Source organism: Cinclus cinclus, chromosome 20 (assembly GCF_963662255.1).
Source record: "Cinclus cinclus chromosome 20, bCinCin1.1, whole genome shotgun sequence".
Lineage (NCBI taxonomy): Eukaryota > Metazoa > Chordata > Aves > Passeriformes > Cinclidae > Cinclus > Cinclus cinclus.
Window position 1 is genome coordinate 4,433,688 of NC_085065.1, and position 15,295 is coordinate 4,448,982.

A 15,295-nucleotide genomic window follows, 5' to 3' on the forward strand; every position below is an offset into this window, starting at 1 on the left:
GCTCACAGATGTCCCTCCCTTGCAGTCACTGGCTTCCCTGTGTCCCCAGCTGTCCCCAGTGACACCTCCGTGTGCAGGCTCTACCTGCAGAGGTGATGCCCTGAGCTCTGCAGCTCAGCCTCCAGCAGCTGGAGTGTTGGAGAAGCCGTGGAGGCAGAGATTGTGCAGTGTGGATCAGCCCACGTGTGGGTTTTCCTCCTGTTAACAGCTCCAGGCCTTGCTACTGGTGAGGTCTTCTCCAGTCACTCTTTTTTGTCCCTGGAGCTTTTAGAGCCTGTCTGGGTGGAGCAGGGTGAAATGCAGCTGTCAGTGAAGGTAATTCACCTGCGCACTCTTGGATGTACCTGTGACATGAGTACAACCAGAGAGGTTTCACACCCTGAGCTGGCCTAAGAGTGTTGAGATGGACTTGCACAATGAGCAAAGAGTGGAAAACCCTGTCCCAGCTGTCTGCACTGGTACCTGAGCAGGGCAGGGACATCCTTGCTGTCCTTTATATGCTCAGGGCTTGAGGAGATGGCAGAGGGCAAGATGGGGTAGAGGAGGTGAGGCTGGGGTGTGCGGTGCACAGGGGCTGCAGGTCCTGCCTGGGGGGACTCAACCCTGCCAAGCTTTGCTTTAAAAGCTGCTGGTGGTGTGTAGGCGCTCTGAAGGGTTGTTCTGCTGAGGAGCCCCCAGCACCCCAGAGCTGGAACCATCCAGAGGCAGCTCTGTGACTCCTGGAGCTGTACCCCAGGGAGGCAGGAGTGTGGATATGTCCAGAGCAGGAAAGTGTTACTGGATGGAGACACCTCCAGAGCTGTCTGGATAGCCTGCTGTGCTGTTCTGTGCTGTTCTGTGCTCTGTGTGTGTGTGCTGTGTGTGTGCTGTGCTGTGTGTGCTGTGTGTGCTGTGTGTGCTGTGTGTGCTGTGTGTGTGTGTGTGCTGTGTGTGCTGTGTGTGTGCTGTGTGTGCTGTGTGTGTGCTGTGTGTGCTGTGTGTGCTGTGTGTGCTGTGTGTGTGCTGTGTGTGTGCTGTGTGTGTGCTGTGTGTGCTGTGTGTGCTGTGTGTGTGTGTGTGCTGTGTGTGCTGTGTGTGCTGTGTGTGTGCTGTGTGTGCTGTGTGTGCTGTGTGTGCTGTGTGTGTGCTGTGTGTGTGCTGTGTGTGCTGTGTGTGTGCTGTGTGTGTGCTGTGTGTGTGCTGTGTGTGTGCTGTGTGTGCTGTGTGTGCTGTGTGTGTGCTGTGTGTGTGCTGTGTGTGTGCTGTGTGTGCTGTGTGTGCTGTGTGTGTGCTGTGTGTGCTGTGTGTGTGCTGTGTGTGCTGTGTGTGCTGTGTGTGTGCTGTGTGTGTGCTGTGTGTGTGCTGTGTGTGTGCTGTGTGTGTGCTGTGTGTGCTGTGTGTGCTGTGTGTGCTGTGTGTGTGCTGTGTGTGTGCTGTGTGTGCTGTGTGTGCTGTGTGTGCTGTGTGTGTGTGCTGTGTGTGTGCTGTGTGTGCTGTGTGTGCTGTGTGTGTGTGTGCTGTGTGTGTGCTGTGTGTGTGTGTGTGCTGTGTGTGTGCTGTGTGTGCTGTGTGTGCTGTGTGTGTGTGTGTGCTGTGTGTGTGCTGTGTGCTGTGTGTGTGCTGTGTGTGCTGTGTGTTCTGTGTGTGCTGTGTGTGTGCTGTGTGTGTGTGCTGTGTGTGCTGTGTGTGTGTGTGTGCTGTGTGTGTGCTGTGTGCTGTGTGTGTGCTGTGTGTTCTGTGTGTGCTGTGTGTGTGTGCTGTGTGTGCTGTGTGTGTGTGTGCTGTGTGTGTGCTGTGTGTGCTGTGTGTGCTGTGTGTGTGCTGTGTGTGTGCTGTGTGTGCTGTGTGTTCTGTGTGTGCTGTGTGTGTGTGCTGTGTGTGCTGTGTGTGTGTGTGCTGTGTGTGTGCTGTGTGTGCTGTGTGTGCTGTGTGTGTGCTGTGTGCTGTGTGTGTGCTGTGTGTGCTGTGTGTGCTGTGCTGGGTGATGAAGGAAGCTGCACTATCTGCTCTCAGACCCTGCAGTAAATCCATGGAACAGAAGCAAGGGTCACGCTGCCTGCTCGGATGAGCTGGTGCCTCTCTGCTCACTGCAGCACAGGGCGGGATGGCTCCTGCTGGGTTTGGCCCATCCCTTTCCATCACCGCCTTTGTTTGGCTTGGGTTCTTCTGTTTGTTTGTTTTCTGGTTTTACTGGACTGTGTAGAGCGAACAAGTTCCTGAGTTGCATCCTCTGTTGTTTGTCCTCACCGCATGGTTTCTGTTGATAATGGGAATTGCTCACTCGTCCTTTTGAATTTTACATCATGTGAGTGTAGCAGCACGGATGGCTTACTGTGAGGGGAACATCAATCTCACGTGGGCTCTCACTTTGCTGTTATAAGTATCCTGAAGGTTTGGAGTGTATCATCCAAAAACTCTGGTGTGTTTTGAAGAACAGATGCATTGACTTCATTGGAGATGAACATCTCTGGCTATTCCCTAGTTAGCTCCGGGTTCAGATTTGGCCAACTCAGCTAAAAAACTCACACTGGACATTTTTCCAGACAAGCTGGATTGCCTCTCCCTGCTGCCCTGCCCTTTCTGCATCCCCTGCACCCAGAAGGTGCTCAGTACTGGGGTGCTTTACATCCACTGCGTTACATCAGCAGCTGCAGGAAGCATGAAACAGTAGAAAATTTGGTCCAATATCATCTGGAGGGAGCAATTTAAATGTGAGCCTGGCAGTGACATGAACACAGGGGCAATTCTAGGATTTGTCAGTTGTGAAGTTGACCCCAGGGAAGTCTGGAGGTTTTGGGTGCTGTAACTTTTGTGTTAGGCCATGTGGCCTCAGCCCATGGATCTGGAAGGAATAAGTCATTGATTATAAAATGGGAAAAAGGATTGCTCAGGGAGTGAGCCAAGGTGAGAATGAGCTGGGCTTTGTCCTGCTGAGGCACATCCGCAGGGTGGAATGAGCCACTCTTGGACTGACTGGTTTTTAACTCTTGGACTCTTCTGTTCTGAATTCCTGCTGATGGGAGCAAGGGGGAGAATTCCCACAATTTCATCTAAATAAATCACATTGCACTGTGGTTCTTAGTCCAGTGTGTTACAGTGCATTTCCAGTGTGGCTTGAGGGTGTTTGAGAGGGAAGGCTCACAGACACTGTGTCTGCAGTGGAAATGTTTGATTTTCATCTCAAGCTCAAACGTGGGGCTCAAACTGCTGCTCCCAGGCTATAAATAGAGGTAACCCCAGAACAAGCTCAGCAGCCGATGCTCCCTGGTCCTGCCCCCTCCACTGCCTTCCTGACAGTGTGTACACAGCAGCGTATTTTTAGCTGTTGCTTTCTTGTTATTTATTTTATTTTATTTTATTGCCAAATCTTCTCTCCTTGTCTTGCCAGGCTGCCAGCTTCCCCTGCTGTTTATCTGCTTTCCAGGACTGTGTCTGGATCCTCCCTCTGTGGAGGGGCAGTGGGGCATCACAGATAACAAGCTTGGCTCAGATTCTGCAGCTCTCCCTCCTTTTTCTAGATTTTCTGTTAAGGTATTGGGCTGCCTGGATGAATTTTTGTGTTTGCTCTTCATTTTCCCTTGGTGTGAGAGGGGATGAACATCATTATTATGTATTATTAATGTTGTTAACAGGCAGTGAAGCAACAGCTGTCAGGAAAACCTCCTTCTAATGCTGCCTCCAACACAGAGCAAATCAACTCAGCTTGTCCACCCCTTTGCAAAAAGGGTTTGAGGGGTAATTCCAGCTCCCCAGAGAAAACCTGGGAGACAGGGCGCACAAACAAATCCTCAGAAGGGTTTGCATAAAAGCCCCAGGCTCAGCCAGGGCACGGGTGCTCCAGTGGCTGTGCTGGATGCTCCAAGCCCTGTGTGTGTTTTTCCAGTGCAGTGGTTGCTGAAGGGAATAAAGCCTATTTCCTATATGTGAGCCTGTCCAAGCTTGTAGCTCCTCGTTCAGCTTCCGTGCTGCCCCTCCGCAGACTGAATAAAGGCTTTGAACATGAAAGGCTGATTTAACCAGCTCAACGTGGCTGCAGATCTGCATTCCTCAGCCTGCCACCCATCAGCGATGGTTTTCTCTGCTTTTTGAGCAATTCCAAAAGCTGGATTTCAACACTGCACCTTGCCTGCACACAGGGAGCTCAGAGGTGTTGTCTCTCTGCACGGAGCAGAGCTGGGATGTGACTGCTCCTGCAGCCTGGCTCAAGAAGAGCTGTTTAAAAATCTGTTCAGCAGAGGAAATACGGCTTTTCATTCCTGCAAGCGTCCAAAGAAGCAGTCGGCATTTAGAGAGGAGAAAAGAATTAAAGAAAGTATTCAGGGACTGGGTTTAATAGCAAAAATATGTTTAAAATTTGAACTGCTGGTTATAAGACCCAAGTTCCCAGAAGCTTCAGCCCTTGTCCTGCTGTCAGTGATGGATAGTGAGGCTGGGTGATGGGTGTAGCACCAACCTGCCCTGGTGCAATGCAGGTAAAGCTCTGCAGCACACAGGCTGGGTGTGTGGGTGGACAGTCCTGGCTCTATTTTTGGCTCTTTGGGGGCAAGCTCTGGGTGGTGCTGCCCATGGGTTCTCCCTGTGTCGCCCTTTCCCAGGACCAGCCCTGTGGTTCAACCACATCACGTTGTAGGCACAGAGGCTTTTTATGTTAGAAAAGGAAAGGCGGAGAGCAAACACACACATGCATATAAAAAAATATATAAATATATGTACACAGGCACAGGATTCTGAGCATGAAACACTTTTTCCATGTCCAGCTGCCAGGCAGCTCTTTTCCCTTCCCTCCCTCTGTCCCAGGCCTTACTGGTATGAAAGTTTTCCTGAATTTTTCTATTTATATCCTTTTTTTAAAATATTTTTTTCCTTGTATGATGCACTCTTCCAGCTGACAAGGTTTGTAAGGTTGTGACTCCATTACAAATCACAGCTCAGAGCTGTTCTGCATCTTAAATTGATGCTGTTTCATTCCCTTTGCTTCTTGTCCAACAGATCTGGTAGATGGCGAGAAAACAATTTAAATAATAGAATTGAATGACTTCACCACCCTCAAATCCTGGGGAATTCTTACCTGTTTGCAGGTGGAAACCCTGACCCGAGGTTTTTGTGTGCTGGGGTAGGGTTTGGAATGAGCTGAGGAGTTCCCATGGCTTGGCAGCTCCAGCTTCTGGTGCCCAAGATGATGAACACTGTCCTGGAGCTGGTGTCCATCCTGGACACCATCCTGCTCCTCCAGCAGGACCCCCAGAGACCTCCTGGAAATTTCCATACCAGGACATCATAACATTTGGGGGCATTCCAGAATATAGCATCCCACCTGAGGTGGTTCGCTGCATTTATTGTGGCCACTTTTGTTGAGGTAAAAAACCCCAGAAACTGAGGCACAAGTCCATGTGCAGTTTCATATGGCCGTGTTTTAGCTAAATGAGAATTCTGGGGATTTTGAAGAGAATTCAGGCTCATGCTGAGTGGGAAGCGTGTGCTGTGGCAATCATGGTTTTACAAATGGGCAGCTGGGATGGCAGAGAAATTAAATGAGCTGATGATGGATTAGAAATGTTGTTGTAGTCAGCAGGTGCCACCGGCTTGCCCGGAGTCGGGGAGGCAGGCAGGCACCTGGGAATTCCCTGGTTGTGGAAGGGGAGGTGCATCCCCTGTCCCCCTGCTCTGACCCCACAGCAGGGCTCCCACACAGCATGTGGTCCAGGATGTGGGTGCAGTCCATCCAGAGAGGAGTGTCTGTAAGTGCAGGACTTGTGCAAATCCTTAAATTCCTGTGTTCTCCTCTCCCAGCAAGGAGCTCTGTCTCAGGAAGTGCTGCACTTCTCTCTAGGATAAAACATCCTGGAGTGAGAGGTGAACGTGAATGTCCCACATAATGATTTCTAATGACCCCTGTGGTGTTTCTGGAAACCCTAAATACATTCGTGGGTTTGGGGTGTTTAAATAATAATGTTTGACATATTCAGGGAAAGGTGGAGGTCTCTCCTCAGGTGATTTTTGGTTAAAATAACGTGTAACTCTCCCTGGATCTGAGAGATGATTGCACAAAGCAGATTCGTGACAGAACTATGCCTTGCCAGAGGTAGGGTGATAGCAGGGAGGTAACTCCACACACCATATTATCATATTCACATGGACTCTTTATTCCAACCTTCTTGCTTTAGGAATCACCCGGACCTCCAGCGGGAGACTTCGGAGGCTCAGCGACCAGACAAGTCCGAGTAAGTGTGTGAATTTCTCTCTCTGAAACCTCCTCATCCAATGGAAAATAAACAAAAAAAAAATAGAGGGAATGCAGGAGGTGACACTCAGAAATCACATGTTCTGCCATGGTTTGAAAGGCAAAGCTTGCTGCTGGTAAATGCAGAGCTCTCTGTGCTGGAGAAAGAAAGCAGTACATGTAAAAAACTGAGTGAGGTGTGTGTGTGTATATATATATATATATATATTCTTTTTTAAAAGCCCCAACGAACTATGAAAAGAGAGAGAATATAAAATATTCCTTACTGCATAATGGGTCCAGAGACAATAATTAGCAAGCTCCAACCCAATTCAATGCAGGGCAACAGAAAGCAGGAGTAGCCTGTGGTTGAAATCCACTTTAGTCATTAGTAGCTCTTTTGGACTCTCCTTAGCTATTATTTTTTATTGGATGTGCAGATTTATGGATTATAAGTGCTTGTGGCTAAATTTACAGCCCTAATTGCAGCTTAATGCTTTAGAAGCTGCTTCTGATTCAGAAGGAAGCAGACGGGAGGGTTTGCTTTTCTTGCAAAAGGTGTTTCCCAGCCTCAAGAAAGAGAAAGCAGCAGTAGAGTTCCCAGTGCTTGTGAGTACCTGAGGCTGTGTGCTCTGTTTGTTTGTGTGTGACCTGTGCTGGGGCTGCCCAGGGACTGTCCCTTGGTGGTTGTCTGAAGGTGAAAAATGTCACTGTTCTCATCTAAAATACTCCAAGGGAAGCTGAGGCAGCCCAGATCTGGGCTTTTCCTTCTGGTAGCCCCTTTAGCTGGGTGTATGAGCCCCTCTGATGAGCCTGTGCTGCTCCCTGGTTCAAACCCCTGGGGGAAGCAGTGTCCCCACATGGAAGTGCTTTGCACATCCCAGACATCATTCTTCATTAGCAGGTGCCTTGTTGCCACTGAAATCTTCCTTTGTGTTTCCTTCTCCGATATCACAGAATCCTAGAATGGTTTGGGTTGGACCTTAAAGATCATCTAATTCCAGTCTGGATGACCTCCTCTCGCCATTGCTGCCTCATTTTCTCTTCTGTCTGTCCCCTCCCAAACCCCACTCACCTCCTCAGCAGCCTGCCCTGACCACACTTAGTTCAGGTTTTATCCTCTCCTGTCCCCTTGGTCTCTCTGTCACTCATTTGCTCCCTTCAGGCTCGATTTGCTGTTTCAATCCATCTTCTCAGCCCTCACATCCTGCCTCAGTTCCCAGATGGACTTATCAAAACAGTGGTTTTTAGCTTTTCCCTCGGCGTGGGTGGCAGCAGAAAGCCACCCTGGGGGTGCCTTCCTGGAGCAGTGACTTCAGTGCTTTGTTGGAAGCAGCCACCAGCACATGTGGGATGGGGATTAGTCACAGATTTCTGCTTGAACGTGCGCTTGGACGCCCTGGGAGCTGAGCCCCTGCCTGCCTGGCCCTCCTTAGCCCTGCTGCCCAGCACAGGGACAGCTATTTGTGGCACAGGTGAGGGTGACAGGGGCTGGCACGCTGTGACACTGTCCCTGCTGCTGGCATCTGGAGCTCCACAGCCTCACAACATCACCATCATCGGTGGGAGGATGGAATTATGGTCAGAGTAGGTGCACTCCAAACTGATGCACTGCACCCCAAACTGGTGTCAAGTGGCAGCACAAATGCATTGAGTAATAATTTCTGAGGATTCTTGGTGATGTGTGAGTGTTAAAGCTTCACGACAGCAAGAGGCCAGAAGGACTGAGCTGCCTTTTAGAGCTGATGCTTCAAAATTGGGCCACCAGCACAGAGCTGGTAGTTCTGAAGTGTGTGTTTATCCTGTGCATATGCACAAACAAAGCTGCTGCCTCAGCCCTGGCACCGCCTGCTCTCATGTACAGACATCCGAGGACAGAAGGGGGAATTGGTGCAGCTCCAAAGGGAACTGGGGTGTAGGGAATCCATACTGACAGACACAGCACATTTGTTCAAGCTTGTTTTCCTTAGACTCTAATTATATACTTTTCCACTTTTCTGTTGAGAGACCTTGTAAATTTTAATTTTTTTTTTCAAGTTAAAAAAATCACATGAGCAGTTCAGTCCTTCAGTTTACATTGCAGTAAATATTTATGACTCCATATAACTGCAGCTCAATTTCCCCTTGTTTCAGGTCCAAATTTTCCCCTCTGCACATCTGGCCTTGCACCCAGAAGCTTTTATTCCTGTGAAAGATAAATTGGGGTTGGGATGATTGAGCAGTGGTTGCAAGTGAAGCGTTGCAGAAGGGGCTCACATGCTTTGGGCTCCTTGCCACCTTAAACAAAGAAAGGGGTGATGTGCACTTCCATAGCCACCAGCTCCTGGGATGCAGAGAGCTCCACAGACATCCACGTGTTGCCTTGGGGTGTGCAGTGAGGGTGGGAAGCTGCAGAACTGATTCTGACCTCTTTTGGAAACTTCCTTCTGTGACTCAAATGTTCCTGTCCCTCTAGAAGAGGCTGTGTGGCCCCAGCACCCAACAGTGCTTGGTGAGCAGCAATTCCAGGGCTGTGGGGCTGGTTTTGTTCAACCCTGCACTGTAGTCCCAGGTAAGCCCCTGGGGTGGGATTCAGAAGTCCCTCTCCAGCTTTCCTAGAGCCCTCTCAGGCACTGGAAGGGGCTCTGAGCTCTCCCTGGAACCTGCTCCAGGTCACCCTCAGCTCTCCCAGCCTGGCTCCAGAGCAGAGGGGTTCCAGCCCTTGGAGCATCTCCTGTGCACTCTGTCCTGCACTTCACATCCTTCTGGTGTTGATGGCCCCAGAGCTCTGCAGGATGGGGTCTCAGGAGAGTGGAATAGAGGGGCAGAATCCCCTCCCTTGACCTGCACTCACACAATTCTTGCACTGCAGCCCAGGACACGTTTGCCTTTCTGGGCCAGCAGTGCACATTGCTGGGTTTTGTGGAGCTTCTCATCAACCAGCACCCCCAGTCCCCCCAAGGAATAGTCTTGATCCCTTCTCTGCCCAGCCTGTGCTTGGGATTGTCCTGGCCCAGGTGCAGGATGCTGCCCTTGACCCTGTTGAACTTCCTGAGGGTCACAGGGGCCCATCCAGCCTGTCCAGGTCCCTGTGGATGCTGTCCCATCCCTCCAGTGTGTCAACTGCATGAGTTAGGAATGGTGTGTCAGGGAAGTTACTCCCACTTCATTTTCTTACAACTCTACCTGATGAATTTGAAGCAGAGAAATATTTGCTGACATTTGCCATGTGGAGCAGTGGTGTGTTCACAACTCAGCCAGAAAACAGCCCAGAGCAGTTGGAGTGGAAGGAATCGAGATCGTGTTCCTCTCAGGCAGCCAGCTGTGCTCTACTTTGATTTGGTTCCAGCCTACAACTCAGTTTTTGCTAAAGAGGAAGGAACTTCCCTGGCAAGGGTAACACACGGAGGGGGTCCATGAAAAGGTAGAGTTTACTGATTGAGCTAAACCAGCACATTTTCCCTGTGTAGGTGAAGGCAGGGAGGACGATGCCTTCCAGCTGTGTTTCAGCAGCACTGCTCTGGCCCAGTGCTGTTTGTGGCTCAGGTGCTTTGTTCACGAGACGTCCCAAAGGGGTGGGAGGGCAGCAGGTGCCTCAGCTTTCCTGTTTCAGCCTTTGTGTGGCTGTGAGGCTGCCTGGAGCAGGGGCAGCCTGCCAGGGCCAGGGCAGGCAGGGCTTTTCCATCCAAAAAGTGAGAGCGCAGCAGCCCCGCTTCTGCCCCGTCAGCAGCTGGCTGAGGATCAGCCACTACTTGTCTCGGTGCTTTTTGGAAGTGCAGGGCATAATTTGGAGAGGCAGGAAGTCAAGGCCAGCTCTCTGGGTTGTGTTAGAAAGGGGCACTCACTGGGACCTTTGCTGGGACAGCTTGTCTGGTACTGTCTAAATGCTTCTCTTGGGTAGAAAGTGAGGGGACTCCCATCCAGATGTTGTTTGCACCAGCTCAAGCCCCTTGTTCACCCCTCATGTTGGTGATTGCTGGGCCAGAAGACACAGTGGGTGGACCAGTGTGGGGTGGGGACACAGGAGGAGTGAAGTGGTTCAAAGGTGCAGATCGTGGTTTGAGCCTCTGAGCTTCTGCCCCAGGCACGAGCTCTACGACCCCACTGACCCCACTGTCACTGCACTGCCACACTGTCCAGGGCACCCCAGAGGTATCTGATACCTGGGATTAACAAAAATAAAAATATTACAGTCTTACTTGAAAATTTCAACAAGATGGGCACAGGTAATTCTTGTCTTATTTGGTTTTTCCCCTTACAAGTTATTGATGTTCCTATTTTGTAGCTGGGGAAAATAGAGCAGCAGAGAACCTGAAAGCTGTGCCTTGAGCACTGCCTGTGAGTCCAGGGATCCTTCCCCATGGGTGCTGAAATGGAAAGGTGTGAGGCCGGGTGGGTGGGAGAGCAGAACACACATAGCTGTGGGCATCATCACTTTAACAGGGACAGCAGGATTTCAGCAGGGCTCACTCATTTGGATCGCTCAAAATTCATGGTAGATATGACAACAGGTCTTGCTGTTTCCATTTCTTGGCTTAGTACCTTGCCCTGACGACCATCTCCTCTCTTTGTACCTGGAGCCTGTGAGGGGACAAGTCTAGAAACTGGTTTCTGTGAGGCTGTGGGTTAACCAGAATAGTGGAGATAAACAAAAGGAATGTCAGGAGCCCGGGGCTCCCCACTGGAGCGTGCATGATGGCTGTTACATAAGCAAATTCAGAGCGCTATAAAAACCATTAGGTGCGTGAGGGGCTTCTCCTCAGGGGAGCACTGTCAGAACTGTCACACATCTGCAGCTCAGACGTGGGCACTGCCACTCCCAGCACAGCCCTCCACGTGTCAGTGTGGCATCTGAGCAAACCCAGGCTGGGAACCTCCTGTAAACCTTGGTGCAGCCCTTCAGCTTGTCCTGCATCAGTCTGGACTTGCTGCTGCATCCCGGGATCCAGGCTGGCAGTGCAGCACTCCGGCTCCAGCTGGGAGCTGGGGGGATGTACAGCGTGCACTGTGATGTCAGCATCCCTTTGGTGTGCGGGGGAACGTCCTCAAACTGCACCAGGGGCGGTTTAGATTAGATACCAGCAGAGATTTCTTCACTGGGAGGCTGGTCTGGCATTGGAACAAGCTGCCTAAGGAAGTGTGGAATTAGCATCCCTGGAAATGTTCAAAAGCCGTGTGGATGTGGCACTCGAGGACACGGTTTGGTGGTGGACACGGCGCTGCTGGGCTAATGGTTGGACTCGGTGAACTCTTGGAGTTCTTTTCCAACCCTAATTCTGCTGTGATTCTGTGTTTGTAGCACGGAGGTGCCTTTTGCTGTGGTGGAGCAGCTGAGGGGTTAACTGGAGCCTGTGGTTGCAGCCTCATGGCTCTGGATGTGTCCTTAGATGAGGTCATATGAATTTCTTCGGGCAGCCTCTATTTCCCTTTGTTTGAGGCACCAGACCGGTCACCTCAGCTGTGCAGCTCTCCTGCCAGAGTGTCCCCGTGCACCACCTGCTCCTCTCGGGCTCCCTGGTGACAAACCCTCGCTTGACACGTGTCCCTTCATCACACATGGCCTTTCTGCTCACCAGGGCACGGCACAGAGGGTGCAGCTTGGCCACCAGCCAGCCCCTCTGCAGGCACAGCTCTGTAGGTGATCCCGGATCTGGGCAGCAAGAAGTTAAAGGCAGAAGGCTGCTCCCAGCTCAGGTGTCTGGTTCCTGCAGGGACACACTCGGGGGACTTGTGTAATGCTGGCACATGGACTCTGAGCTGCTGGCACAGTCCTGTGGGGCTCCCACGTGCTCCCAGCAGAGCTGTGTGTTACTCACAGGAGGGAGGGAGTGTGGGTGCCCGAGTGCACAGCTGAGAAATTCTGGGCTAGTGCTGGGTGTCCTGGGCCGTGCGCTGGTGTGGGGACGTGCTCAGTGCTGGCTGCTCACCCTGCTCCCTTAGAACACCTCTGATCCAGCTCCAGTCTCATGTTTGATCTCACTGAGCCCCCAGAGGTGCTGAACACTGCAGGTGAGGAGGTAGACCTCGATGCTTTTCCTGCGGCACCTGGTTCTGTGTGCTCTGGTGTGAGGAAAAGAGAGATAGAAAAATATAAATCAGTGCTTCAGGAATGACCTGGGCTTTAATGCTCTGTAATGTTTGGGAGCTTCAGCTGCTGACTGCGTTTTAAGACAACAATTTTTCGCACTGGAGCGTGATACAGATTTGTTGACGAGTGCTGACAAGGTCCACAGGGCTTCCCTGAGGAAAGGAAATGTAGACGTGCAATGTGGCTCCTCCAGGACAGGAGCAGAAGTCCTTGAGCAAGGTTATTTCTCACCTCAGCACCAGACATCAGTGAAGGAAGCCTTGAGAGCCCTTTCAGTAGAGCCTGACATCAGGTGCAGCAGAGAGAGGGGAGAGGAGTGGCAGTGGATTGTGGGTTTATCTCATTTATTTGTCTTGTCCCCTTTTAAAAGATGGAGGAAATTATCCTGAGTCCTCCAGAGTAAAAGAGTGCTGAGAGAGAAGTAAGTTCATTGTCCCCTCTGCCAGCCCCAGCCATGTCCTGTGCTGTGCTGGCTGACCCCAGGTGCCTGTGCAGGAGCTGATGGAGGGGACCCTGCTGGGGCTGGTGGCAGTGACAGGACACACTCCAGCCGAGGTGTCAGTGGGCACTGGAGGAGTGGGACAGCTGAGGAAGTGTGTGAGTGCAGCACCCGGCAGAGGAGACTCTGTTTGTGAGGAATGGGAATGGATGGAAGGAGGAGGGAGGGCTGGTGTGTCCTGCCCTGCTCTGTGTGTGCCAGCTCATGGGTGCTGGTTGCCTCAGCAGCTGTGTGTGGCCACATTTCTCTCAGCTGACTACACAAGTCTCTCCCTGGTGTTTATTTTATTCATATTTTGCTGCTGAAATGCCAGTTTGCAAAACTTCCTGAGCATGTTGGCAGGCCAGTTTGTGGCTGCTCAGTTGTCCCTCATCCTGAGGGCAGAGGCCAATTCTGGAGCCCCGGTACCCACCACAGCCTCCTCTGAGCCTCCAGGGTGAGTGTGAAGTCTCTCTGCCAATATTTTGGTAGCCATGAAAGCAGTAAGTGAGGTCTTACAAAAGCACCAGGAGAAGGAGACATTCCTGGGGGGCCAGCTCAGTGGAGCAGTCCTTCTTGGTTTAAATTTTTTGTAGTTTGATTTTTGGTCAAAAGTGTTTTATGATGCTCAGAAGAGTCCAGGCCAGGATGATTCTGCTGCTAAATGAAAATAGGGTCTGCTGCCCAGTTTTGGAGTGTTTTCTTCCCTTCAGTGGATCATCCCTTCTTCAGCAATGTGGACTTAAGGCAGAGGAATATGATGGTTGTGTTGCAGTGCAGTAACACAGTGAGATCTATCAGAGAGAGCCCCTTTCTGGGGCTTTCCTAATAGAAAGGAAAGCTGAAAATCCACTGTTTTGCATGTACCAGAAGCAGGTAAAACAAACATCTCAGCAGGTTTGTCCTCATGTGGGGTCTCCCCTCCACGCCAAGGAGCTGGTTCAGTGCACAGGAAGGGAGTGTGGCATCTCACTGTCCTGTGCTGCCTGTGTGCAAAGTGCCCAGAAATTGTGCAGCTTTTCATCTCCATCAGATTGCTCAGAGCCACATCCAGCCTGGCCTTGAACCCCACCTCACCCTGTCTTGAGCACTTCCAGGGATGGGGCAGCCACATCTTCTCTGGACAATCTGTGCCAGGAATTACCACCCTCAGAGGAACGAATTTGTTCCTGACATCCAAATTAAACCCTGCCCTCTGTCCATGTGGAGCAATTCCCCCTCGTCCTGTCCCCCCATCCCTTGTCCCCAGTTCCTCTCCAGCTCTCCTGGAGCCCCTTTAGGCTCTGGAAGGGCTCTGAGCTCTCCCTGGAGCCTTCTCCTCTCCAGGTGAGCACCCCCAGCTCTGCCAGCCTGGCTCCAGAGCAGAGGGACTCCAGCCCTCATGGTCTCTTCATGGCTTCCTCAGGACTCTCTCCAGCAGCTCCATGTCTTTCTGATGTCGAGGACCTCAGAGCTGGGCGCAGTGACCCAGCTGAGGTCTCACCAAAGCTGAATAGAGCAGCAAGTTCAGCTGTGCCCCATGGAACTCTGCCTTCCCCAGCAGGGAATGACCCCCCCTGTTTGGGGCTCTCAGGGAGGGTCAAGAGGCTAAGATTAATGGGAGGGAGTGATCCAGGAGGGAAAACATCAGCAGAGGATTGTGGAAGAGTTAATATTTATCTGAAACTCTTTCTGCTCTCCCAGGAGGGTGAGGAGTTTCCAGTCCTGCCTCACCTCTCCCTCTGCCCTGCCAGCTGCTGTTAATTCTTCAGCACAGGAGTGTTAAAGAGTGAGCAGAGAGCCTGGGGAGGAGCAAGGGATTTCCAGCAGCTTGAGGCTCTCAGGCAGAGAGGTTGAGAGCCAGCACGGAGGAGAGCTCTGACAGGGACTGTCCTTAAAGATAAATCCCTCCATAGGAAATTGTGGGCATCATCTTGGGGGGCTGTGTGGGACTGGGGCAGGAGGGGCCGTGTGCTGCTGCTGTCACAGCCATCCCTTGCTGCCACTGCCACCCCAGCTCTGTGTGGGGATGAGTTTTGTATCCTGGGCCGGGTCTCCGGCTTAGGAAAGGTAGTAACTCAGGTGGATCTGAGCGATTTGTATTCCCCTGTGTTGAACAAATTGAGGTTTTCCTGAGAAGTAGCCAGGGAGTGGCAAAATAGTGCTAGACAGCACATGTGGAGCAGCTGAGAGCTGCAGCCCTGGGCAGGGCAGCTCCTTGTCTGCCCAGCTGGGAGAGGGGGATGGAGTGAGGAGCAAAGAAGCACCTGGCAAAGAGCAAGGCAGCAGCACTGAGAGTGGGAGTACCTCCCTTGGAAAGAAGAGGATCTCCTTGGTTTGTTTTTATTATTTTTTCCAAATGAAAAGGAGAGTTTTAGCCAACGTTTTCTTTCTCCCCCATCAACAAGGCTCATAAAAATGTAAAAGAAAGGTTTTTGAAGCAAACAGTCCATGGAGGCTCAGATACTCTCATTGCTGGCTTGGTCCAGCCTGGGGGTAAAAGGCAGAGAGGGAATATAATTGAGTAACACTTGATTGAGTTGGACCACTTGATTGGACCTGTATTTCCTCC

General features: G+C 51.4%; 1 protein-coding gene across 1 annotated transcript in view; it reads left to right on the forward strand.

Moving 5' to 3' along the window:
- The window catches only part of SEPTIN9 (septin 9), a 135,977-nt gene that overhangs the window by 22,671 nt on the left and 98,011 nt on the right, over positions 1 to 15,295 (forward strand). The window contains exon 2 of the mRNA XM_062505955.1: positions 6,144 to 6,200. Coding sequence (XP_062361939.1) covers positions 6,144 to 6,200 — 57 coding nt within the window. The remainder of the gene's footprint in view (positions 1 to 6,143; positions 6,201 to 15,295) is intronic.